General features: G+C 36.7%; 1 protein-coding gene across 2 annotated transcripts in view; it reads left to right on the forward strand.

Moving 5' to 3' along the window:
- LOC124721308 (extended synaptotagmin-2-B) overlaps positions 1–26,210 on the forward strand; it is a 192,070-nt gene extending 165,860 nt beyond the window's left edge. Inside the window, exons 16-20 of one of the 2 annotated variants that reach the window (XM_047246219.1) lie at positions 783–939; positions 9,813–9,905; positions 13,166–13,262; positions 17,970–18,110; positions 25,624–26,210. In XM_047246219.1, the coding sequence (XP_047102175.1) occupies positions 783–939; positions 9,813–9,905; positions 13,166–13,262; positions 17,970–18,110; positions 25,624–25,710 (575 nt within the window). In that variant the 3' untranslated portion in view covers positions 25,711–26,210. The remainder of the gene's footprint in view (positions 1–782; positions 940–9,812; positions 9,906–13,165; positions 13,263–17,969; positions 18,111–25,623) is intronic. The other variant, XM_047246220.1, reaches the window with a different exon arrangement.
- The last annotated feature ends 464 nt before the right edge of the window (positions 26,211–26,674 follow it).

The raw sequence follows: 26,674 nt of genomic DNA on the forward strand, positions 1-26,674 counted from the left end.
ACACAGACACAAAAAACTGATACAGGTTTTTTGTTTACTGTAATATCACCATGTGTTTCCAATTACGGCTATGGGAGGCCAAGTGAATAATATTGTCATTGGGTTGTTATAACTGCCTGTGTTTACAGTTTGGCATAGTCTACTCTGGCTGGACATGTTCCATTGTGTCAGCTTCCTCTATCCAAAAACAACAGTCTCATACTGAAATGGGCACATAAGCATTGTCTGTTACATGCGGAGTCATAAATGTACTGATGACATGAGTTCCCACTATATCAAGAAGTATTTGGACCCAAGGTACTGCCGGCCTGAGTGGACGTGCGGTTCTAGGTGCTACAGTCTGGAACCAAGTGACAGCTACGGTCGCAGGTTCAAATCGTGCCTCGGGCATAGATGTGTGTGATGTCCTTATGTTGGTTAGGTTTAATTAGTTCTAAGTTCTAGGTGACTGATGACCTCAGAAGTTAAGTTGCATAGTGCTCAGAGCCATTTGAACCCAAGGTACTGCTTCTCCTTTAGGCAATTCCTCACGTTATATTTCAGCATGAAAATGCCTGGTTGCATGTGCCACCAAATTCACCTGATATATTGCCATCTGAATTTAGGTGGGATATGATCAGTGATCCCACATTGTGCGTGTAACATGCATCACCATTATATTGTTTTAGGAAAGGGAATAGGAGCTGTGCTTGCATTCTTCATTTGAGCAGAAACTGCTTTTTATTCCAACAGTATTGTACAGTTTACAATACTGTATAGACACACTATCAATTTGTTCACAGTGGAAGCAAGTCCAGCAAAGGAGCCTGCTGTGAAAACTGAACTAGATCGCACTGAGTCAATGAAATCAGCTACAGAAGAAATTATAATACCAGCAGCAGCATCCCCTGGTGTGCAGGCTTCTCCAGACTTGCGCCAGCGAAGTCCCAGTGCTACCTCGTAAGATTTATTGTGTTTGTTTTTCTGTTAGTAAGGTCTCTGTCTTAGTATAAGAATAGTATTTTACAATTTCAAGGGATGTAATACCTTCCTCCCTCCCTCCTTCCTCCCTCCTCCCTTCTTCCCCCCTGCCTCCCCCTCCCTCGCCCCTCTGGCCCTCCCCCCCTTCCCACATCCATAGTATTTATAGTATTTTACAGTTTCAAGGGATATAGTACATTCTTCCTTCTGCCTCTGCCTCCCATCCCTCTTTCTATATGATGCAAGAAGAGTCTCTATTGACAACTGATATCATTTAGGGCTTTTCAGGTCTCCACCGCATGACGGAGCGATTGTTGATCAATATGGAGCTTATAATAGACCTGCCCAGAGAGTTTTGCATGTTAGCTCAGTGCTTCTGGGGTTTGGGGAGACACACCAGCCCTGGATCGAATCCATCCGGTGGTGGATAAATGACTAGGACCAGTGCGCAGGCCAGCCTAAATGTGGTTTTGAGGTGGCTTCTGACATCTGACTAGAGGGATACTGGGCCTCTACCCACATCCTGCCTCAGTTAGATGATTTGCAAACATTTAGAAAGCATTGGCACACTTTCCCCTAGAGTAACACTAAATGCAGACAAATGAGGTATACAAATTCCATCCCTGTGTGTGCGTGTGGGGGAAGGGGGGGGGGGGGGGAGATGGCAACTGGGGGCTGGCAGCTAGCGACAGGAAGGACATCCAGCCATCCTTTACCACTAACATTGCAGAATTCACAAATTAACATGCTGACTTCATAAAGATACAGCATAAATGTCAGTAAAAAGAACATATGGACTTACAATATATTGTGTGTTTATATCTTATGTTAGAAAGATGAAATTATAAACACATAAATAAACTCTGTAAAATATGTCTGATATTGTTTTTGTGACTGACAAGTAGAAAATTCACTATCAGGCACCTTCATTGAAAAAATAAAAGAAAAGCAGTATGATAAGTGCTATTGCTTTTGTGAGATTGATGTGTTAGTGTGTGTTGTAAAGTAGCAAGTGTTCATCAAAAGCTTTTCTTTCCATTCAACTGTGTGTGTCTTTGACTACAATTGTTCTCAAATATACAGTATGTGCACCCAAAAAGTAATGCCATGAATAAGCCATGATTCTGAAGCACAAAATTTTTTGGGGGCGCATAGTGCTTACAGTATTCTAAAGAAGGTGCACCAGTAAAATTCTTCTTTATACTTAGTCAACAGCAACTTGATATAGTCCATTTGATGTGTTAGTCAGTGGGTGGAGCTACACTAAATACAGATTGGTGTTCAGGGTTCTCCAGACTTGCACCAACGCAGTCCCAGTGCTACATCATAAGCTTTATTGTGTTCATGTTTCTGTTAATAATGTCTCTGTCAGCTATTACCTTAGCAATGGTAAGCATGGGGTTCATATTCTAGACAGGTACAATTGAAACACACAGCCAGCCATTAATTTATAAACTCAGTGAAGATAATTTTTTGAACATCGTGAGGTTTGATGGTGTGATGGTAGGTTACAGAATATTGTCCTGTATACTTCCTCAAGCACTGGAGTCCAGTACCAGCTGTGTCTTTTTTTTTAAATTTTGCGAACAATTAGAAAATCACAGTTAGTAGTTATAATGGTCATGTTGATGTTGTCCAAAGGGAAAACATAGCTGTTTTTGCTATGTCATTCAGGTGTAGGTATTTCCAGATTAACTAAAATGTGTGTCACTACCTGTAATAAAAATTCCAGTTTGAACAATCTACAGAAAATGCTAATGCATCAGACATGTTTGACTAAAATTATTGTAATTGTGATGATAGTTCGTTTCAGTTTGAATCCTGTGCTGCTTCAGCCTCATGATGATTTATATATGGCTGCTTGACTCATCAAATCCATTATTGCAATATATCATGTTTTTTCAGCTCATAAGATAGTACTGTTGTGAAAAGAATGTAATATATAGTTCTCTAGTCTGTTACAAGAATATCTTGGTGAAGTTCTGACAATATTTTCTTGAGACAGCTGCTGGATATTTTCTGGGGACAACTGCTACGGTCACCTGAAAAAGTTTAGGCTGTTATTTTAAGGAAATATTGTGGGAATTTCACATGGTGACCTTGTAGCACACCCAAAGATGACATTGATGAGCCAAAACATTATGACCATCTGCTTCGTAGCTCATTTGTCCATCTTTGGAACAAAATACATCACTGATTCTGTGTATCAGGGATCTGACAGTTTGTTGGTAGGTTTGTTTATTTTCTATAACAGTTACACCATTTTAATGGTTGAAGAATCCTATATTTTTCTACATAAATACCATTTTGGTTGATGCACTTTTGTAGACGCTGTGGCAGTTTTACAATATCCATTTCATACTTGCTTGCCACCTTATCCATTAGTAAGCACTGAATCTCATCTTTCATGTCATCATCAGAGCAGAACCACCGTACAGACAAATGCCCCATTAACTTAGCAAACAGGTGATAGTCGCTTGGTGCCAAGACCTCCTTGTATTCCAGGTGGGTGATGAAGTTCCACCCAAAGTTTTGTTGGAGATAGGTGGTTTGATGGCCAGTGTGTGGGCAAATGTTGCCATGGAGAATGCTTATGCTCTTGATCATCATTCCTTGTCTCTGGTTCTGAGTTGCCCTTCTGAATTTGTTCCATGTTTCACAGTACCTGCCAGATTTATTGTTGTCTCAGCAGACTGAATGCCAACCAACAGTACCCCCTTCCATTCTCAAAACACAGTTCCTATGAGTTTACCAGCAGACTGTATGTTTGAATTTTCACAGCTTAAGTGAAGAGGGATGCTACCACTTGCATGACTGTTATTTTGTCTCAGGTGTGAAGTGGAATGCCCAGGTTTCGTCACCTGTCACAATCAGGTCCAAAGAGTTGTCCTTTTGTCTGCATAGTGGTGATGAAAGTCACAGGAAAAATCAACTTGTTGCTGTTTGTGATCATATCTCAGAATATGTGGCCCCCATCTTGCACACACTTTCCAGTATTACAAATTTTCTGTTAAAATCCTATGGATGGTACTTTGGGAAATCTCAAGAACCAGAATGCAGAGAGCATCAAGAATGATCCTCCGATCTTAACTCATGATTTCCTCAACCTTCACAACTTCTCATCAGAAACTAATGGCCTGCCACTCCTTTCTTTGTGATGAATTTCAGCACAACCTGCTGTAGACTCTCTACACCACTTGCAAACGTTTTTGACAGTCCTGCATAACTGTGCATACACCTTCATCAATTGGCAATGAATTTCAACTAGTTTAATGCCTTTTGCAGTGGGAAATCGAATAACTGCATGAACTTTGCACATGATGGTAGTGTTTAATGTGAGCTCCATTTTGAGAGGCTGCCAAGCCAAGACTGAGCATCAAAGCGAAGCTTGCACATCCTTATTTGGGAGTGGGAGAAGCACCAATCACAGCCATGTGGCCAACAACCACATAAACAGTCTCTCTGCATCCCCAATGCACTGGAGAACTTACTTTTGGGATTGCCCTATATGATGAGATAATATTACAGACTGATATGTTGCTAAGTATCACTCATGTCCTCTTTAAAAAGATATTCAGGTAATATTTTTTTTCTGGCCTTACCAATTCCTGAATAAGCCGTCAGGTCGGAAATATTCCTTTCATGTATTGATCTCTTACACCTGTCAATGTAATCCAGTTTTTGCAAATAGACTTTTGTTGAATGTTCCTCAGTCCTTATTTTATTGTAATATAAAACAGTTTTGTGTTACATTTGTTCTTGTTGGCATTTCAGGGCTTCATGTTGAGACCATACCTGCTGTATAAACTTTATTGAAATGTGCTACTAGTTTCAATATGTGGGCTATCTTCTGGCACTGGACAAAAAGTTGTTACAGTCACTCTCTTTCTGATATATTAAACTTAGTTGCCATAAGATTGACATAAATAGGCAGACATCAGTATTTATGTTACACATCAGTAACACACTTTTGTTTTTACTTGTCTGTATGGTATTGTGTTGCAGGTTTTCTATGTCTCTTTGATTGGAGTGAGCTCAGTGACCACCAGCAATGTGAGAACTGCAGTTCTAGGATAGGTCTTGCAAAAAATGTATATGCTGCCTTTGCAGTGGAGTACAGATGTGTCCAGTTATCAAAAGTGTGTTAGTGACATATAATCTAAATATTGTTGTTTGTCTTATTTATGTTTATTGTGGTGTGCATACTGTAAGACCTTCGGTACACACACCATCAGATTATTTGACTTGTCGCTCTAACGAAGTAGGCGAGTGTCAGCAATATGTCTCGTGGTCTTATCGTGGCATGTTTATCTTCTGCCGTTAGGTCAGACGATAGAAATGCCACTTGCACGCTTAGAGTAGCATATTGACGGTGCCCAACTTTAAACAGAACTTCATTAATTTTCACACACTTTTATTAAAATAATAACAAGCCTAAAAATTACTTAACTTGGTTCTGGATGCTATTTACAATTGACAATCTGAAGTTCCTTTGGTCTTGGTACGTTAATCTTCTTCTCCCATATCTCTGATGCTTGACAAAGTGTCTATACATTTCTCTTCATGGCTATGTACAGGAATATGATAATTTTATTAGGCGCAGACTGAAACTTGACTACAGACTAATGCAGACTGACTAGTCGGAGGAGAAAAGGTTCTATGTTAGCAGAAATCTCATTGGCTGCGTTACATATTAATACACGGATCGGCGGAAGCAGAATTTGGTCCGTCTCTAAGACAGCGCCATCTCGTAGTGCGGAGACGGACGAGCGCTGTGCCTGCACTGTTGTGCTTAGCGGGGCGCGCTCTAGTGGGAAAGTTGCGTACGCGCTGACTACGCGGAACTATGTACACAACATTTATATTAAGACAACTGTGTAATACATCAGAACTACTTTTTGTTGAGTGCCAGATGATGTTACTCAAAGAGCAAAACTAGTAGCACATTTCAGTACAGTTTATAAGCAGCTGATGGTGTATAAAAGTGTCTTTCATTAAACATAGCATTCGGGAGGACGACGGTTCAATCCCGTATCCAGCCATCCTGATTTAGGTTTTCCGTGATTTCCCTAAATCGCTTCAGGCAAATGCCGGGATGGTTCCTTTGAAAGGGCACGGCCGATTTCCTTCCCAATCCTTCCCTAACCCGAGCATGAGCTCCGTCTCTAATGACCTCGTTGTCGACGGGACGTTAAACACTAACCACCACCACCACCACCACCATTAAACATATTGCGGCTGTGAAGCCCCACCTTGAAAACTATATCTGCAAAACCTGTAATTTTGATGAGGAGTAATGAAGTGCAGTTAACTGTGTCAACAAATTAATAGTTAGTTATTTTTTTATTGACTTTATCTGACTTTACACTATTGCATGAAATTATTTCATTTGTTCCTGGCAACACTTGAGTAAATTAAAGAATTGTGAAAAAAAGGTTAGTGATATTAGGTTGTTTGAGTCTAAAGAGGTTACACACTCCACTAGATTACAGCTGAGACTCTGAAAATTTCTATTAATTTTTGCAATAATGAAGGTTCATTAACCGTGTACAGTAACTCTCAGTTGTCTTCCACATGCTGTTTCATATAAGGGGTATCTTCTTTACTGTAGTCATTTACCTGTAGCTATGACTTCAGATGACTCTATAGTTTTATAAAATCAGGAATAATATTGCTTTATGAAATCTAATCTGCTAAATTTCATGTATGTATTTATTTATTTCTCATGGAACCACTGTAGCACTGTTCCAGCCCATGGCTCTTAAAGCAGATATGCACTAACGTCTCTTCCATAAACTGTTCTCATTATAATCATTTTTAAATGAGTTCTGATGTTGTTCACTACACATACACTATGTGATCAAAAGTATCTGAACACCTGGCTGAAAATGACTTAAAAGTTCATGGCACCCTCCATTGGTAATGCTGAAATTCAGTATGGTGTTGGCTCACCCTTAGCCTTGAAGACAGCTTCCACTCTCACAGGCATGCTTTCAGTCAGGTGCTGGAGGGTTTCTTGGTGAATGGCAGCCCATTCTTCATGGAGTGCTACACTGAGGAGAGGTATCACTGTTGGTCGGTGAGGCCTGTCATGAAGTCGTCATTGCAAAACATCCCAAAGGCGTTCTGTAGGATTCAGGTCAGGACTGTGCAGGCTGGTCCTTTAGAAGGATGTTATGATCATGTAACTACTCCACCACAAGCCGTGCATTGTGAACAGGTGCTTGATCGTGTTGAAAGATGCAATCGCCGCCCCCGAATTGCTCTTCAACAGTGAGAAGCAAGAAGGCATTTAAAACATCAATGTAGGCCTGTGCTGTGATAATGCTCCACAAAACAACAAGGGGTGCAAGCCCCCTCCATGAAAAACACCACCACACCATAACACAACCGCCTCCAAATTTAACTGTTGGCACTACACACACTGGCAGATATTCACCAGGCATTCGCCATACCTACACACTGCCATCGGATTGCCACATCGTGTACCGTGATTTCTCACTCCACGCAACATTTTTCCACTGGTCAATTGTCCAATGTTTATGCTCCTTACACCAAGTGAGGGGCGTTTGGCATTTACCAGCATGATGTATGGCTTACGAACAGCCGCTTGACCATGAAATCCAAGTTTTCTCACCTCCCGCCTAACTTTCATAGTACTTGCAGTGATTGTAAGAGTGTAAATGGAAATTCTTGTTTTATTAAACATGGCATTTGTCAGAAAAAGCAACAGTATTTGCAGCTTTGAAGTCAAATTTTATAAACATAACTTATCAAGATATGCCTTTCCGTTGAACATATCCTAATTTTTCACTTTCTGTTTCACATGTTTCTCCTGCTTTTCCAACATTTCCTTGTTATCCATTTTCTCAAACACATACAATTTGTCATGCTAGTCATTTCATGTATCATGGAAGATTGAAGTTGTTAAGAAGATATTCATATAAACTATTTTTCTGGAGAAATGCTTTGGCCTCTTAATGTATCTGAAAAGGGTTAATACATTTTTGGATGTATTAAAATCTGCTGCAAAGTACTTTTCTGCAGTATCTCCTTAAGAGTATCACAAAATATCACACGAGGAAATGAATTTTTGTGTTCAGTTATGAATTCTTTCTGGCATTCTGGCACCTTCATAGCAAGGGTATGCTTACACCTTTTGTCATCATCTGCTGCATTGTGTTAATTTTGGTTCTTTGTAACTTTCTTCATTATGGGGTCAAGAAAAATTTCTGACAAACCACACAGCACTAGCCCTGTTTTCTACACAAATCACCTTTGATCCTTTTCAGTTCTTTCCTAGGTTCTTTAACAAATCAATGTAGGTATCATCTTTGTTCACTTACATCATGCACACCCTACTGTTTTTCATTTGTTTGTTTTGTCTTGCTCAGTGACATTTTGACAACATTTTCTGAAACACATTATGTAGCCTTGTGCTTGTAATAGATTTATTGGGGTCATTATGTTTGCATTTCTATGTACATGTTCATTTCCAGGGTGATTTCATTCATTTTTTTCTTCTCATCTGATTTAGCTTCCTTGCTCTGTTACTTCTTCCTCTCCATTATTTTAGGTAGATATTCTTGTGCACCATTTTGTCTGTCATTAACCTTAATTACTCTTTTCACCTCATTATTATTTGCTATAGTTTCTATAGATTTTTCCTATATTTTCACTCTTTTTATCAGTAACTTGATTGTTAAGTCACACTCCTAATTGATGAACAACTAGAGAACCATGGCAATGCTGTTGTTGGTTCACAGTTGGCTTCACTTTTCGGTAGAAAGACAGATGAACATGGTGTGTCTGTTTGTCGTTACTTCTGCACTTCAAGATTCTCCTCCGCTCTTCGCTCCTGGAGGAACCTAAAAAAATTTAAACATACTTCAATATACCTTAAATGCCATTTAAATGCTGTATGTCACAGGTTGTGTGTTACTCTTGGATCAAATTTGAATGAAAAAAAATTATTCATACTAAATGTTAATGATTTTGGTCATATAAGTTTGTAGGCTTCCACAGCCAGTGTCATTTTGAATAAAATAATTATGGATATTGGGCTGTGTCACTGTAAAAGCACTAAAGCAACAAAATTATTAATGTTTCAACCGACTTGCTGTGGTCTTCTTCTGGCTCTGAAGAGGATTGCAGCAAGTCGATCAAAACATCAACAGTTTATCTGCTGCATTGCTTTGCAATGACATGGCCTAATGCCCAAAATTATTTTATTCATCAAGATTTTGGTAATAATTATGTCCTTTCTAACAGGCAATCTAAGATGATTACTCCAAAAACTTAATTGATCTGCTTATTTTTTGTATTACGTTCTATTTCTCACAATATGCATTCTGTTTGAAGAGTCAGTCAAGCTAATTTTATCAAGATGCTAAGCCTGATCTTCCTGTCACTAAAATTCTCCATGGAAGATAAAAAAGCAGCTAATACATGATTTATAGGTCATGTAACATGTAATATTCTGCTATATAACATGATCTCCAAGATTGACAGGTAACTTTGACCCAGAAATAGAGGTAGATTTTCTAAATAATTTAACAGTCAGCTGTGAATATCATTTGCTACTGGCAATAAAAATAACAGGCCAGTCTTCTAGCAATAAGCCAATGTATTCCTTTAGAAACAAGTATTTTATTCTAGTCCACAATTGTTTGACTCTCATTGGCTGTTGCTATGCAAGCAAAACAAAGTTTCATCAATTCACATAATGTGTGTGTTTATATGCTATGCAACCTAAGAAAAAATTATGATTTCATTATTTTGATAAGTATTGAATCTGTTCCATTAACAGCATTACTTAACAAATGTATATCAATAAATATAAATGTTTGCAGATCTGCTGGAGAATATAACTTGGGCCGAATACAGTTGACACTTCGCTACAGCCAGCAGCGTCAGAGATTAATTGTTGTTGTCCACAGGGTTGTGTAAGTATTTAGTGGGTCTACTATAACTATTTTTAGTACTTACTATATATTTTACTGTGTACTGCTTGTAAATGTGTAGCATACAGTGGGAAAGTGATAACTGTTCTTACTTTCTCAACTCCTTGCGTTTCATAACTGGCCAGATATTTCCATAGTATTTTTCTTGACACTTTATCGTAAACCTCTTTGTGTAAATTATATCAATTTAATGGTAGACTTGTGATCACAGCAAAGTTCAATAATAATGAGTGGGTAGCAGAACTGATCTCCATTCCATTTACTGTGTTTTGCTAGAAAGGTTGCTTTATTCATTTGCTGTAATGCACACAGATAGATAAGTACACAGTGAACATTGTATATTTTCAAGACATCAGAGAGCAATGTGATGTCAGATTAGTAGTTTCATATGAACCTAATGACACAATGTGCTCAAAGTAGTAATGAAATATGAATACATTGTGGGACGTTAGCTGAAAGAATGACAGATGAATGATGTCCATTAACTGCATATTGCTGACATCTGTATCAGCCTTAAGCCCTGGCCCTGTCATGTACTTCGTTTGAAATGGTACAGTTGAGATAAAGTGGAAGAAAAGTATCATTCACAGTATTGAACTCAATTCTGAATACAGATGACTGGCAACCGTAAAGTAATGGTGGTGGTGGTGGTGGTGGTGGTGGTGGTGGTGGTGGTGGTGATGGTGGTGGTCTTCAGTCCAAAGACTGGTTTATGCAGCTCTCCATGCTACTGTATCCTGTGCAATCCTCTTCACCTCCGAGTAACTACTGTAACCTACATCCTTATGAATCTGCTTAGTGTATTCATCTCTTCGCCTCCTTCTATGGATTTCCCCCCCCCCCCCCCCCCCCCCCACTTCCCTCCAATATTAAATTGGTGACCCCATGATGCCTCAGAATAATGTGTCCTACCAACTGATCCCTTCGTCTAGTCAAGTTGTGCCATAAATTCCTCTTCTCCCCCATTCTGTTCAGTACCTCCTCATTAGGTACGTGATCTAGCCATCTGATCTTCAGCGTTCTTCTGTAGTACCACATTTCAAAAGCTTCTATTCTTTTTTTGGCTAAACTGTTTTTGTCCATGTTTCACTTCCATACCTGTCTAACTCCATACAGATACTTTCAGAAAAAACTTCCTGGCCCTTAAATCTATAATCAATGTTAACAAATTTCCCTTCTTCAGAAACAATTTCCTTGCCATTGTCAATCTACATTTTACATCCTTTCTACTTCAACCACCCTCAGTTATTTTGCTGCCCAAATAGCAAAGCTCATCTACTACTTTAAGTGTCTCATTTCCTAATATAATGCCCTCAGCATCATGTGATTTAATTCGACTGCATTCCATTATTCTCATTTTACTTTTGTTGGTGTTCATCTTACACCCTCCTTTAAAGACACTGTCCATTTCATTCAGCTGTTCTTCCAAGTCGTTTGCTGTCTCTGACAAAATTACAATGTAATTGGCAAACCTCAAGGTTTTCATTTCTCCTCCCTGTATTTTAATGCCTACTCCAAATTTTTCCCTTTCGCTCCCTGTATTTTACCCGTGCCACCTTCAGAATTTGAAAGAGAGTCTTCTAGTCAACATTGTCAAAAGCTTTCTTTAAGTCTACAAATGCTAGAAATGTGTGTTTGCCTTTCCTTAACCTATCTTCTAAGATAAGTCGTAGGGTGCCTCGTGAGTTCATACATTTCTGCGGAATCCAAACTGATCTTCCCCAAGGTCAGCTTCTACCAGTTTTTCCACTCGTGTGTAAAGAATTCATGTCAGTATTTTGCAACCGTGTCTTATTAAACTGATAGTTCGGTAATTTTCACACCTGTCAGCACCTGCTTTCTTTGGAATTGGAATTATTACATTCTTGTTTAAGTCTGAGGGTATTTCTCCTGTCTCATAAATCTTGCTCACCAAATGAAAGAGTTGGCTGGCTGTCCCAAGGCTATGAGTAGTTCTAATGGAATGTTGTGTACTCCTCGGACCTGGTTGTGACAGGTCTTTCACTGCTCTGTCAAATTCTTTACGCTGTATCATATCTCCCATTTCATCTTCATCTACGTCCTCTTCCATTTCTATAACAATGTCCTCAAGTACATCGCCCTTGTATAGACCCTCTGTATACTCCTTCCACCTAAAGAACGGATATGTGGCTTCCATACACACCGTGTAGAACAGCAGCAAAGATATTGCTTAAAAACAGTTAATGCACTGATACATAATCCCCCATAGAATGATGTGACTTATGTCGTGCACAGCAGTCAACTGGACTTATGAAGTTGAATATTATGTAAATAGCAGCCTGAGATGGAATTTTTCTGTTGGAAATGTGGAAAATTAGCATTTTAGGGTATCAAGTTCTCACATGCTATGCACATTTATCACAATTTTCCAGTTCATACTTCAATTTTATATTATTTAATATGGTTCTTGAGGGGCAAGCAGTTTGTAAAGAAGCTGTAATGTATGCTGAGAACTATTTTTTACATACATATAATTCTGTTTTTTGCTAAGAATCACCTAATAAATAAGCAGCAAATACAAAAGAATTTGGCAATAAATGTTCCGTATCAAATGTTAAAGAACTGGCTATATGTAACACTAAATTTGACAAGCCTCTGAGTTTCCCATCTTCAGTAAAATAACTGTGCTCTCATACATCTAATCCCAGTAGAAGGTTACATAAGATAGTGAACTGCAATGAAGGATACATGTAGTGTAAAGATGCCTTGATATAACCCTCTTTACCTAATACTGCATAAGTGATTTAGATACCAATTTGGAATTTGTCATCTGGTATATGTGTCGGGTGCACTTGTTTTCAACTTACACTTCTAGATTCTATTAAACTGAAAACTTGTAACATCTAGCATTGGTAGCATGCCTCAATCTGATTAGCAGTACTTTCTAAGCTTTCTAAGCTGAATTAAGAACAGATGTTTCAGTAAGAGCACATTATGCCAGCAGAAAAGAATGTGATTAGTTCCCGTGATGTCAGTGTGTACATTATTGTAGAGAGTGGTTTAGTCATGATTAACTTTTATCACAAGAACTATATTAATTGTTTCTTTGTTATGAAAATATTTTTAATGAAATCTCCAGTTTTATCCAACATTGAAAGAAAATGTTGCTGTATATTTTTATATACACATAAATTTTAGGTTATTGTACATGGTTCAAGACTGTTAACTTTGTGACACATTGTCATGACAACATTCAAGAGTTTATTCCTCACTTCTTTCAGTAATCTGCCACTGAAGGATCCCAACAGTATCCCAGATCCATATGTGAAGCTGTATCTGCTTCCAGAACGTTCCAAGGATTCCAAACGAAAAACTGATGTAAGTTTCTGTTATAATTTAAAATGACTAACGTGTGTAATTTGGACAATGTAAACTCTTTTATATAAGAAAGTGTAGAGAAGAAAGTTATATTGCCCAATATTTTAATGAGTTGATCCATATGAACAGCAAAATAAACTAAGAATAGTATAAGAATGAGACAGACCAATAATTCAGGAATAGCATATAGAAATTCTTGGTTTTATAACTGATGATTCTGCACCTACTAGTTGGTGAGCATTTATCATACATATTTTTTTCAAGTTTAATGACTCAATTTAAGCTGAGGGTTTCATAAGCAAAATGGAAGGTTCTCTGCTGTAAATCTTAATCTGCTTATGTAGAACTGCTCACAAATTATTGTTCAGCTGCTGCCATAGCTCTCACCATCATTACCCTAACTGTGAACTAGAGATGTGTGTGTGTGTGTGTGTGTGTGTGTGTGTGTGTGTGTGTGTGTGTGTTTTTTTTTTTCAAGGTACAAATACAAAGTAGTGTTATTTATGATATTGTTCTCAGGCGTGGGCTACAGTTTTTACTGTTGGCAGATGACAACCTTATTATCCAGTGTGGTAACAACCTACTCGGGCAGTTTATGAAGCAGATGTATTATTCACTATAACTTAGGGATGTTTCACTATAAACAAAATGAAAACAGTATGCAACAAATATTATGTTCTCCTGGTGATAGTGAGTTCTTTAATAATGTGGGTGCGGTGAAACTTCGTGGTTTTTTAATTCATAGCAAGTTCACCTGGTGGGACCATACAGCTCATCTGTGTCAGAAACTGTCACTTGTTACATCTGTTATGAAAACTGAACAAAGTAATAACAAAAACAAAGTATCTTGTTACAGTGTTCTAAACACCCTTTCACATCCACATCAGCTGCTCACAGAAGTAAAATCTGTGCCACTAGAAAAGTTCAGAAAAAACACTAAGAATGCCCATATTCAGTCAGTGATTTTCTTTATTCTGAAATCACAGAATTAATGTGTGAAACAGGTAAAATGTACAGATAAACAACATAGTACTACACCCAGATGCTGCAGGCCTTCGTACATCTGTGGCATTGTGTACAAAGTGTACGGCATCATTCCCCCCCATCCTGTTTCGTTTGTAGGTGATATACAGGAAAAATTAATAATCTGCATTCTTCTGTACAAACCCATAATTTTTTCCCTTGGTATTTACACTAAACACTAAACATATTCTGGAGGAAATAATATGTTTCTTGATTCTCACTAGAATGTGGGCTCTTGGAACTTCGGGTGTTAAACCTTTCTCTGATACTCAAAACCATCTTGTACTGTCTCACCTTCTAGATTGAAAATCTAGCTGAACTGTAGTAGAGCAACGTGGGATTATCCTACTTGCTCTTATACCACTCCTGATGCTATATTTTTGTGACATATTTTCATTAGTAGTATATACATGATAGGTACATAGAATTACTAAACCATTATTGAAACATTCTTTTATTAAACTTTGTTACTCACTGTATAATTTAACGGTTGCTAATGACAGTAGTACATATAGTTCATATGAAAACATTTCATTTAAAAAAATATTCATGATTTACCAAACCTGCAAACCTTGTGAATGTAAAACTTCAATGATGCTAAAACTTGTTTGTTTCATCTGAAAGCCCTGTTTCTCCACTTTTCAACATATGTTTTACTTTTTCCAAAAGATTTATATCATAAAGTTATTTATATTCTAAAGGCTCATATTCCAGATTGTTCAAATCTTAAAATGTGCTTCTTTCCAAAATCCAGTAATACTGTTTTGTAGCACAGATTTTTCCATTTCTGAAAATGTATACTTTCACTTAAATAACATGTTAATCTGTTAATTATTCCAACTAGAAAATTTAACTTTCTGTAAACTTTTCAGTGACCTTTAAAAATCCCTGTGCACATTAAATTGCTCTCCCATAAAGCTGTACCGATAATTTTGCTATTTTGTAATTATACATCTAGTAGTTAAACAAACTTACTTCATCACCTATTGTATGTTTGTTCGTTTAAATTTTCTGGAATTTTATGTTAACATCTCAATTGGAATAACTTCACGTTTTACTAATTTGTAATTTTCTGTAATATTCTTGTCTATAAATAGTCGTGGCACTCAATGCTACAAGCAATCGGAGGCTAGCATTAGTTACATAAACTTCATGTAATCAATATAAGTCTGGAGATGATACTCGGTCAATAAAGGCACAATGTTATTAGTCAGTCAGCGGTGGGCAAACATTCAATCAGTTCAGATACTGTGATCTTAGTTCGTGTCCACTAATCAAACAGTACAGTTATTGTCATTCAATCTGTGTTTAGCCAGCGTAATTTAAACTTACAAAGTCAATTATCTGTGTAGCCACATGAAAAACTCTGTTAAACACACTTTTTAACTGTGTGAAGTGATGACCTGTGGTATATTAAGTGTTGAAATTACTAAATATAAGCTGATCATAGTCAGCTTAAAGCAATAAATGCAACAATGGTATTTGACTGTGTTGTGATAATAAATCATTATTTATTTTGAACAGACATGTTAATTAGCTAATGAAGATTTTAGAGGGTGAATTTCCCTGAGACTAAAGAGGCACATTATCAGGTTGATAACATAACACAATCATCCATACTAGCATTTTCTTCTTATACTCTTAATTATTTGGAGCTGCATAGTTGCACAGCACTTGCTTGATTCAGAATCATCTAACAGAACTATTTAGTCTATTCTGTTAATTGTAAATATGATTCATATTAAAGCAGCAGTATGTTTAGTACGTCTTAAATATTCACTTCAGGTCTTCTATTTATGATGGACACACTTACACACTGTATCATTGATTTTTTGGGTTATATAACCCCATCTTCAGATGGCCATAAGGATTTCTGAGGATGGAAGTACATAATTTCAAAATCAAACACCTAATGCAGATATAAATATCGTGAATGAAGACTGCTGAATGGAACAAACTTAATACAGCTGAATGCCTAAAAGATACTTCTTAGAAGCTCAAGCAGTTACCAGTCACTAAATAATTCTGTATTAATTTTGGAATGGAATGGTTTTGGAATGGAATGATTTGATTCTCTCCAGTATAATCAAGTATAGTCTCATACCCAATATTAGTAATGCATTAACTATTGTCCCACACAGCCATGCCTACTTGGAATCAGTTTTAGAGATAAATTAGTCTTAATGTTGAAGCAGTACTGGTAAAACCATTCATGCTATCATTCACAGGAGCTGTCTTCCTAGGGGCACCTTAACAATTCACTAGATAGAATAGAGTACTACATGCATAAGATTCAAATTATGTTATTGGGAAAGAATTCTGAATTCGCAAAACAGTCCGTGAAGATGTTGGGCATCCCTCTCTTTTTTTTATCTTCATCACTGTTTTATAATGCCTAGGCCAGTCAGTGGCTTAATGTAGTATTTTTGTGACAAGTTCATTGGATAATCACAGACTTGTCAGAACAAGCAATCATACAACATTGTAGCTACAAAATACATGACACTCAATACAGGCACATAATAATTTGTATGTTACACTATCATTTTAAACTGTTAAAATATATTTGTATTTAATGAAGTGTTACTAAATTGAAAGTGATATATTCTCTGTGCAAGTATGTATGTGAGCACTACATTCAATTTGCTGTACATTCATGTCTGTGGGTGTAACACTGACAGTCAATATCAAGTACTGTAACTAATTTCCATGAAATATGATGAAGGCTGTATATTGTTTACACCTGTGTACCTCTTTAGAATTCTTGCTAAGTTGTCGTATATCCATAATTTTCTGTAAACAATGAAATATATAGCAGAAAAAATATGGTAATTTACCATGTGGTGGAAACTAGCCAATAAATTGCTAGATACAGCTTCAGTAAAAATAATTTTCTTGCCTTATTTAATCTTTAATTGCATCCCAGATTCTTGAAATGGGGCAGTTGATTTTTAAATATAATTCTACATACTTTTTCCTGTTACATCATCCAGTCTCGTGGAAAAAAATCAGCTGAGCACTGTCCCCTTGATACCTGCCTCTTTAGTAGAGATTGCTAATGCATGTTTGTGCAGAAGTGTTGGATATCGAGGTAGCAGGTTCAAATCCTGACAATGAAAAAATGCCCTGTAGAGCTTGGCCAGCAAAATGAGAAGAAATGATAGTAAAATTCCTGTTACATCTCTGCAGTTTCCCATAGAGTGTAAACATGTGACAGTGTTGACAGTAATTCATCCATCCATTGGGGACAGTAAACTGGATGGTCTGCTGGGTGCTTGTTGAGATGATTAGGATATGTGGTGGCACCACATTTTACCATCTCCATTTTTGCATCGTCATCATTGGAAGCAACAAACATGACACACTATATTTCAGTTCAGTACAGTACAGTACAGCACAGCATACTACACCACACAAGACAAGTACTTGGCACGAGCACATGCATGAAATAGTTAAATTTAAGTTACGTTACCCACATGCCGCATAAATTGTATCAACTATCAAGCCTTACACCAAGTATACTACTCAAGTAATTATATAAACATTGTAATTGTAACATATTATTGTGTGTCATTGCATTATTTAGATTACAAACTTTTATAATACTAGTAACAAAAATTTATAGTGTTGCTAATATATGGTAATATTTAATGGTTATTCTACTTTTAAATTTTGGCATTTCAGACGCTGAAGGACAACTGCAACCCTGTTTATGATGAAACATTTGAATACCTTATCTCTCAGGCTGACATGCGAAATAGGCAACTAGAGGTTTCTGTTGTTACTCGAAAAGGATTCTTGCAGCAGAGTCCTACCATGGGCCAGGTAAATACATTCTGCAGTATTTTTACACTTTTCAAAAACACAGTTGTGCTCCTACAGTTGGCAGTATTATTTGTTCCTTGGTAGTAGATTACTTATAAGTGTGAAGGGAAGTATCTTTGTGATCAGATTCACTTCGTACCAACAGCTGCCAAGAAACAGACATGAAAAACATTGGATGAATCTATTGTATCTTTTCAGTAGGGGATACACACTTTCCTGTACCATTGCTAATATGTGTTCTCCAGAGTTGCACCTCATTGATGATATAGCCCACCATGATTTCCTCTCCTGTGCCAACCTCTTCTTCTCGTAGTAGCACTTGCGCCCAACATCCCCAGGTATTAGTAGGATATATTCCAATTTGTCCCCCCCCCCCCCCCATAGTTTTTACCCTCTGCACGTCTTGTATTTGCTTGGCTCCGGCAGCACTAATTCAGATTACTTGGCTTGTCATCGGCCGTTCTTGACATTATTATCGGGAGATTAAGTTCTCAACCCTCTTCCCCCTACTTCCATGAAATGTAAAAGATATACATATGTAAATAAATACAAAATTTGTTTATTTCATATGTTTGTTTATTAGCATTGTCTTTGGTACTTAGTATTTCTCTTTCATATAATATGCAGCAAAACAGTCTCCAAGATGTTACACAACTCCACAAGACTTACACATTAAGTTTGTTGTTGTTCTTTTTTGTTTTTGGAACATACAAGGCAGTTTCTCCGTTTTTGTTTATTCTTTTCGGAAATAAGTATTAGTTGGTGTTGGTTTATGTGACCGGAAAGTCTCTCAACCAGAATGTGATGAGACATACGTGATGTAGCGGCAACTTCCAAGTTTTGCTCAGAAGCAGGTACATGGTCTTTTATCCACGAAGCAGACGCTTTCAATAAAAAATCGTGAAATCAGAGGCTCTTGTGTTCTATATTGAAATATTGACATGTACGGAATGCATTAAATAATGTGCAATGATAAATGTATATGCGAATTTTTTTTGACCATTTTATCGTTTTTCTGTATATAGGGTAATAACTCAAATATTGGTCTGCCTGATCCAATCCGTTCATGTATTTGTTGTAGTCTAATACACTTTCAAGTTTTTTTATTGTGTAATTGGTTTTTCTACATTTTCTGTGGGTGCCAGTCAAAGTGGGATTATGTATTGTAGAGATCATTCATATCGTTTTAATTTTCGAAGCTCTCCATATCTGTGCGAATATGTCACCTTTCCGTTAATGACAAGCTTCAAACACATTGACTCTTGCGCACTTTAATTTTCCCGGAAATCCTCTATTTTGCCATATCGTTCCACAAACTTGAATTTTATTTTCAAGTAACTTCGTGCAAATTCTGCACTGTAATATTAATTATCCATGTAGAGGTTATGCCACTTTCCATAAGAAGGTGTCAGTAGTTCCATCACTGTTTTTGCTAAAGGCCTTCCAGCACCGGAATATATCTTGAATGAGGAAATGTATCCCTTACTCAAATCACATAGCATCCGAAAGATTATGCCATATTTCGTCATTTTCAACGGATTGTAAACTTTAAAATTTAACCATCCATGCCGCGGTATCATTCCTTCATCAGTTGAGATGTTTTGACTTAGATTAAAAGTTTCTTTAAACTTTTTGGAAAATAATCAATTATGAATTGCATTTTGTAAAGCCTGTCGGCATTATCCAGTTTATTGTTGTTGTTGGAAAAATGTGAAAATGATAATATTTGCCTGAATTGGTTGCGGGACATCATTTTGCGAAATATTGGTGTGTTTATCAATGGATTTGTTGACCAATAATCATCAATCCTTGCTTTTTTATAATTCCCATAAGGATAGCAATCTGAAACCATTTTCTAAGTTTGGGTCCTGTAACATTGACAAATTTGGCATCATTTTTTTATCCAGTTTCCTTCTATTGCAATTTGGACTGTAGTACTCATTGGTTTCATTGCTAATATATACAAATAGATCATTCCCAATATATAATTCTACAATATGCTCGACACTCTGTGTGTCTTTGGGAAATATGTTTGGATCCGGAGATCATTCATATTTATTATTGGTCTTCGGTCAATCAAAATCTGACCACTGTGCACTGTCTTCTTCGTCTGATCCGCGTATTCATCATAAATAATCGTATTGTCTGCTACGATGAAGGGGCACAAGTACTTATATAAACAAAACAACATATTGACGTGTGTAACTTATTGTTACCTAAACAAAACACCAACAGAATGCAAAAGATACTGAGTGATACTATGCACACGACACCACTGCGGTGTCGCCGGCCGTTGACCGCTATTTCACGCATGACACCACTGTGGTGTCGCCGGACGGCATAGTGTTAATGTCCACATATTTCTTTCCTCAATGATTTTGCAGAGTACCACCTTATTTATTATCAGTCCACCTACAGCCTTCTATAGCATCACATCTCAAATGCTTCAGTTCTCTTCTTTTCCAGATTTCCCTTGGCAGTGAGTCACTTCCACATAACGCTGTGCACCAAACATACAGTCTCAGAAATTTCTTCCCAAAGTTGAGACCTGTGTTTGACACTAGTAGACGTCAAGAAATGAACGTCCTCTCTGCCTCAGCTAGTCTGCTTGCTTTGTCTATCGTGTACAATTTTGCTTCCACTGTAGCAGACTCCTTCAGTTTGTCTATTCTGTGGTCCCCAATTTTTATATCAAGTTTATTGCTAATCTCATTTCTGCTACTCCTCCATACACTTATCTTGCTTTGGTCTGCTCTCCGTTCATATTCTGTGCTCATTAGACTGCTCAGTCCATTCAACTGGTCTTGTAATTCTTCATCATTTCCACTGAGGGTAGTAGTGTCATTCTTATCACTGACATGCTTTCACTCTGTATTTTAATTCCAGTCCTGACACTTACTTTTCTTTCTGTCATCACTTCTTAAATCTACAGGTTGAACAGCAGGATAAAAAGCATGTGTCCCTGCACCCTCTTGGTTGTTGTACATTTTGTATATAATCCAACTTCCCTGTAGATTATAGCAGTCTTTCTGAGAATTTCAAACATATTGCACAATTTTACTTTTTTCACTGCATTTTCTAGATCCACATCTCCTAGGAATATTTCTTGATTTTCCATAAGTTTTGCCATCATTATCAAGTTTAGTATCAGCATTGCCTATCTTTACCTTTCCTAAAGCTACACTGACCATTGTCTAATATATGCTCAATTTTCTTTTTTATTATTTTGTATACTGTTCTTGCCAGAACTGTTGTGAATGTTCTCATGTTTATCTGCCCTTGCTGTTTACGGAATTATTACTTTTTCAACTGTCTGATGGTATGTCCCCAGCCTCATAGATTATACACAGCAGCTTGAATAATCATTTGGTTACTACTTCCCTCCAACAATTTTAAAAATTCCAAAGAAATGTTTCCCATCCCTTCCACATTATTTGATTGCACATTTTCCAAGACTCTGACTCTAATGCTGGATTCCTAATGAATCCCCAAATAACTGCCACCCATTTCTTTTTCTACATCGTCAGCAGATAGTTTGTCCCACTCGTAGAGGCCTTCAGCATATTCTTTTTCATCGCTCTGCATTCTCCTTTGTATTTAACAGTGGAATTCTTTTTGGAATCTTATGCTTATTGCTTTTAATTTCACCGAAAATCGTTTTGACTTTTGTATATGCTGAATCTATCTTTTCCAATGACCATTTCTGTGTTGATCTCCTCACATTTTTGCTGCACTTACCTATTGATTTCATTCTCAAGTAACTTACATTGTTGTTTTTGTATATTTTCCTGAACAGTTTTTAATTTCTTTCTTCTATCAAAAATTGAAGTATTTCTTCTGTTATGCAAGGTTTCTTCACAATTAACTTCCTTGTACTTACATTTGTCTGTCCAATTTATGTGATTGCCCTTGATAGAGATGTCCACTCCTCTTCAACTGAACTGCCTGCTGCGGCACTCATTATCACAGTATTTACAACCACAGATAACTTCAGACATGCATTTTCAATCTCAATAATTCAGTGTCTTGCTTCTTTAGACTTTTGTTCTCCATGGTGATTCTCTTCAATTCCAGTCTACTCTTTATCTTTAATAAATTGTGATCTGAATCTATATCTGCTGTTGTGTTACAATCCTGTGTATGATTTTGAAATCTCTGTCTCGTTGTGATGTAATCCAGCTGGTATCTTCCCATATCTCCATGCTTTCCCCAATTATACTTCCTCCTCCTGTAATTCTTGAACAGTATATTGCTATTAACTATCCAAAATTTATTACAGAGCACAGACTCTCTCTCACCTGTCTTTCTTCTTACCTAGTCTGTATTCTCCTGTAACAAAATAGCAACAGTTGGTATTTTCTGCAATCTAACTAAGGCGTTTGATTACATGAATCACAGGGTTCGCCTAGATAAATTGAAGTTTTGTGGTGTGGATGGTATATCCAACAAATGGATAGTGTCAAATGTAACCAAAAGAAGGCAGAAAGTTCTACTTAGTATTTGAAAGTGTGTAGTTCGGGGACACTATTCTGATTTGGGGGAGGGGGGATATAACATATGGACTTCTACAAGGCTCATTCAGAAGAAATGGTAAACAATGTTCTTAAAATTACGATTGGGTTTTTGCAGATGATCTCACCCTCAGTTATAAAAATACACAACATATTCAGTTCTGCACCTGTAGGGGTACTACACCAATGATAAGTGTAATGCATAATGAGTAAATAATAAATGGGATGGAAACTTTAAAATTGTTGGGTTTCCATATTTATGAGAATTTGAACTGGTAAAGGCATGTTTTGATAATCCTGAAACAACTTAGTTCACCCACAGTCGTACTTAAATTCATTGCAAATCTTGGGCTGACATATTTTGCATAGTTTCATTCGGTAATGTCAAATAGAATAATGTTCTGGGGTAACTCACCTTTAAGAAGGAAAGTTGGTCTTCATTGCTCAAAAATATGCTGTAAGAATGGTATGTGGTGCTCACCCACAATCATCTTGTAGACATATTTTTAAGAAATTGGCCATCCTGACTACTTCTTAACAATATAATTTTTCCCTCATGAAGTTTGTTGTAATTAATCATCTGCAGTTCTTAAGGAAGAATGATGTACATAACTACAATACCAGAAGAAAAAACTGACATTCATTACGCACATTAAGACTGTCTTTAACACAAAAAGTGGTACACAGTGCTGCAACCAAGAGTTTTGATCGCCAACCAGTGATGTAAAGTATCAGACAGACAGCAAAGCAATATTTGAAAATAAACTGAAAAAGTTTCTCCTTGACAACTCCATCTGTTCTGTAGAAGAATTTGTATTATTTTAATGTGTAAAAGGTGGTATGGATATAAAATGACTCATTCCACATCATATGATTTATCTTCAAAATGATACATGAAACTAACTTAACACAGTCTTCTCTTCTTTCATACAAATCTGATGAAGATTTATAAGCTGTCTGCTCTTCCAGTTTTAGCTGCACCCAAACATGTCCATACGGTACTTCTTTCTTTAAAAAAACTAATGTCACCTACCAGAAGGTGTATGACCATTGTTTTCAACAATGAAAATGAAGTTGTTCATATTTAGTGCTTTGAACAGGGGTAAAACAATAACTGGGAAATAAAATGCAAGTCTTTTGGACCAACTGGAGGTAAACAAGAAAGTGAGAAAAGGCCTGGATGAAAACAAGAAAGTGAGGAAAGGCCTAGAATGCAAAACAATGCAGCTGCCAAGAATGGTACTTTGATGATGGAGGAATTGAAGGATTTGAAGCATAAATTATACTCTGTTCACAAGATTTAACTTCATAACTTTCACATATTCCCACATGTATAGAAAGTTGTGACTTGAAAATATTTTGAATTCAGTGAAATGTTATGGGAGTCATAGACTCACATTTTTTCAGACCTTTTAAAATTACATTTCAGAGATGGATTCAACTTCCTGAAAGACTATGGACAAATTGTATTGACTTTAAAATAAAACCTCTCACTAGTAGCATGAAAATTTTCCCTTCATGTTAATGGTCTTTCAGGAAACTTGGAGGAAATGCCATCACAGAAATTCTGGTATTTAATTACAGTTATTCTTGCAGGTTAAGAGAAGTAGTTTTGAAAGATTATGTTAATATGTGAAAACAAACAAATGGTGCATTAGGCAATGTATAAAACCCACAAACTCATTACAACATAATCAAATGACAGAGTACTGTGACTATTCAAACATATATGTGTGTAATAATGTTGAAAGCTGAATGGTTGAAATGCCAGACTGTGGCAATTATATCATGGAAAAACTGGCCACTGTGCCAAACTTCCTGAAATAAAACACAGTATTAGTGTCTAGTAGAGGATAAGAGCTCCCATTTGAAAGGTGAGCCTGGTCCTCCCCCCTCCCTCCCTCCCTCCCTCCCCTTTCCCTTCTCATTGTAGCTGCTCGTAAGGTGACTGTTATGCACGTTTTAAAATTTAGGACTTCTTCAGTCATTTTCACATACCAAAAGATCCCCAAAATGCAGTTCATCTCCCAGCATCTTTCATCTGTCCTTAAACTAAGATATTCAGTGGTGTGCTATGGATTTCTTTAGTGCACTCACACCATAATCTTGGTTCAGTGCTGATAGCTTATCTAAAGCTGAATTTTCTGGTTTTTTCCCCATAACTTTAATGTTAACATGTTTTGCATCTGAAAGTACAAGCCAGTATATTGTGTCTCTAACTCAGAGTAATTAAAATGATATTGCATCCTAAAACCAATGCAGACTTGTTGGCACTTACCAGTAGGAAACACTTCATTCTGAAACTGCTTGTGTTTATTTTGAGTGCTATCTACTACATTATAATTGCAAGAACTTATTAGTGCCAGGCATATTGGACCACACTGTGTAAAGAATTACAGGAAAGGTTAAGATTTGAGGTTGGCTGTCATCCCACAGTTTATTTCTCAATAGCTATGTACTGACACTCAAACAGTATAGATATTTCAGTGTGAGTCATCTCCAGTAACATATCATTGGTGTTATTTACATTTTGTAGGTTTCTTTCCAGATATCTGAATATCTTTGTGACAATAATAGGAATAAGACCTTAAGAAAATTCACACAGCTTTTAAAAATTTTGTGAAGACATTGGCTATTTACCAGGCCACACGAACTGTAAAAAGCACTGTTACTGTTTACCTCTAGTGGCCATCATAATTTAGCAACAGTTGTGCTACAAGCTAGACAGGCAACATGCTACTCATATCAGAGTTAATTCCCAGATACATCTTGAAAATATCATGTATTTCAATTGCAGGAATTATTTAAAATTTGTGTACAATATTATCTAAGCAGTTTTTGAAAAGGAGAAGCACTGTATGCTCACATTTTGTATTCTTCAGTACACAGTCCATATTATTAGTATGCGCAATGTTTGTGTTTCTGTCACCTTTCTTTCTTTCTTTCTTTTTTTTGTAAGTGTAAGAGATATTAAGATGTTAAACAAAAATGAACTGTTACAGGTTGTGCTGGATCTGAAGAATATGGATCTAAATGAGGCAAAGACAATGTGGCTTGACTTGTGTCCAGAAACTTCCAGGGAAGCATAAATTCCCTTTTCATCTATGGCCTTTCACTTAAACACTTAATATCGCAGAGATAACCACTGTCAGATTCTAAGAAAATTATGTCAATGAAGGTGTAATCTGCCATAAGCCATGAAAAAGTGAAAGAAAATGGATCTGTAATTCTCACATGGAGTCTTTAAAGCTTTTTTCAAGTGATGCTGTGCAAACACAAACTTGCAGAAGCAGCATTTTATGTGTAATTATAGGTATTTCTTCAAACAAAAAAATATTTGTGCATTTCTTTTTTACTAATCAAGTACTTAGTAATAGACAAAGCTTTTATAAAAAAATACAGTGTGTATTGTGCAATAATATAAAAGTTAAATAGTTTAGGAAATGAAGTGTTGCTCTTTGTGTTTCTATGTGTGTAATTTATTGTGTTGTAATCAAAATGACAAAAGCATGACTTATATGAAATGTATGAGCACAGCAAGGATTAATTCAAAGTAATTGGCACTCTGTTATGAAATGTGATTGTTAAGAAGTTATTGCTGTTATGTTTTGTGTTATCCTAATATTTAAATATATTTATTCATACAGTACTGTATTGACCTTTTATTTTTTAGCCATATAATTTCCTGTATGAATGTACTATGGAACTTCATTTTTCACATTAATACTGTGAAATGAATGTTTTTCCATCCACCTTCCCCCCATCATATCACTTTTAATCAAGAAATACATGACAAAATGATAGCGGCACTGTTATTGTTTTCTACAGGAATATTGGCATACAGCACCAGGTAATGTTGTCCAGTTGCAAGAAATTCATAGCAGCAATTGTAGCAGTCGCTTTGATTATGGAAAGGATAACCAGCACAGTAACCAACAATGTAATTTTGAGAGCTAATAAGGGCAACAAAATTATAGCTCTTGCTCTTGCAAAGAAAAATACCGGAACAAGTACTGAAGCATCTGCTTTTGAGTTCAATGTCCTCAAAAGGAA

This window comes from Schistocerca piceifrons, chromosome X, assembly GCF_021461385.2.
Source record: "Schistocerca piceifrons isolate TAMUIC-IGC-003096 chromosome X, iqSchPice1.1, whole genome shotgun sequence".
Classification (NCBI taxonomy): domain Eukaryota; kingdom Metazoa; phylum Arthropoda; class Insecta; order Orthoptera; family Acrididae; genus Schistocerca; species Schistocerca piceifrons.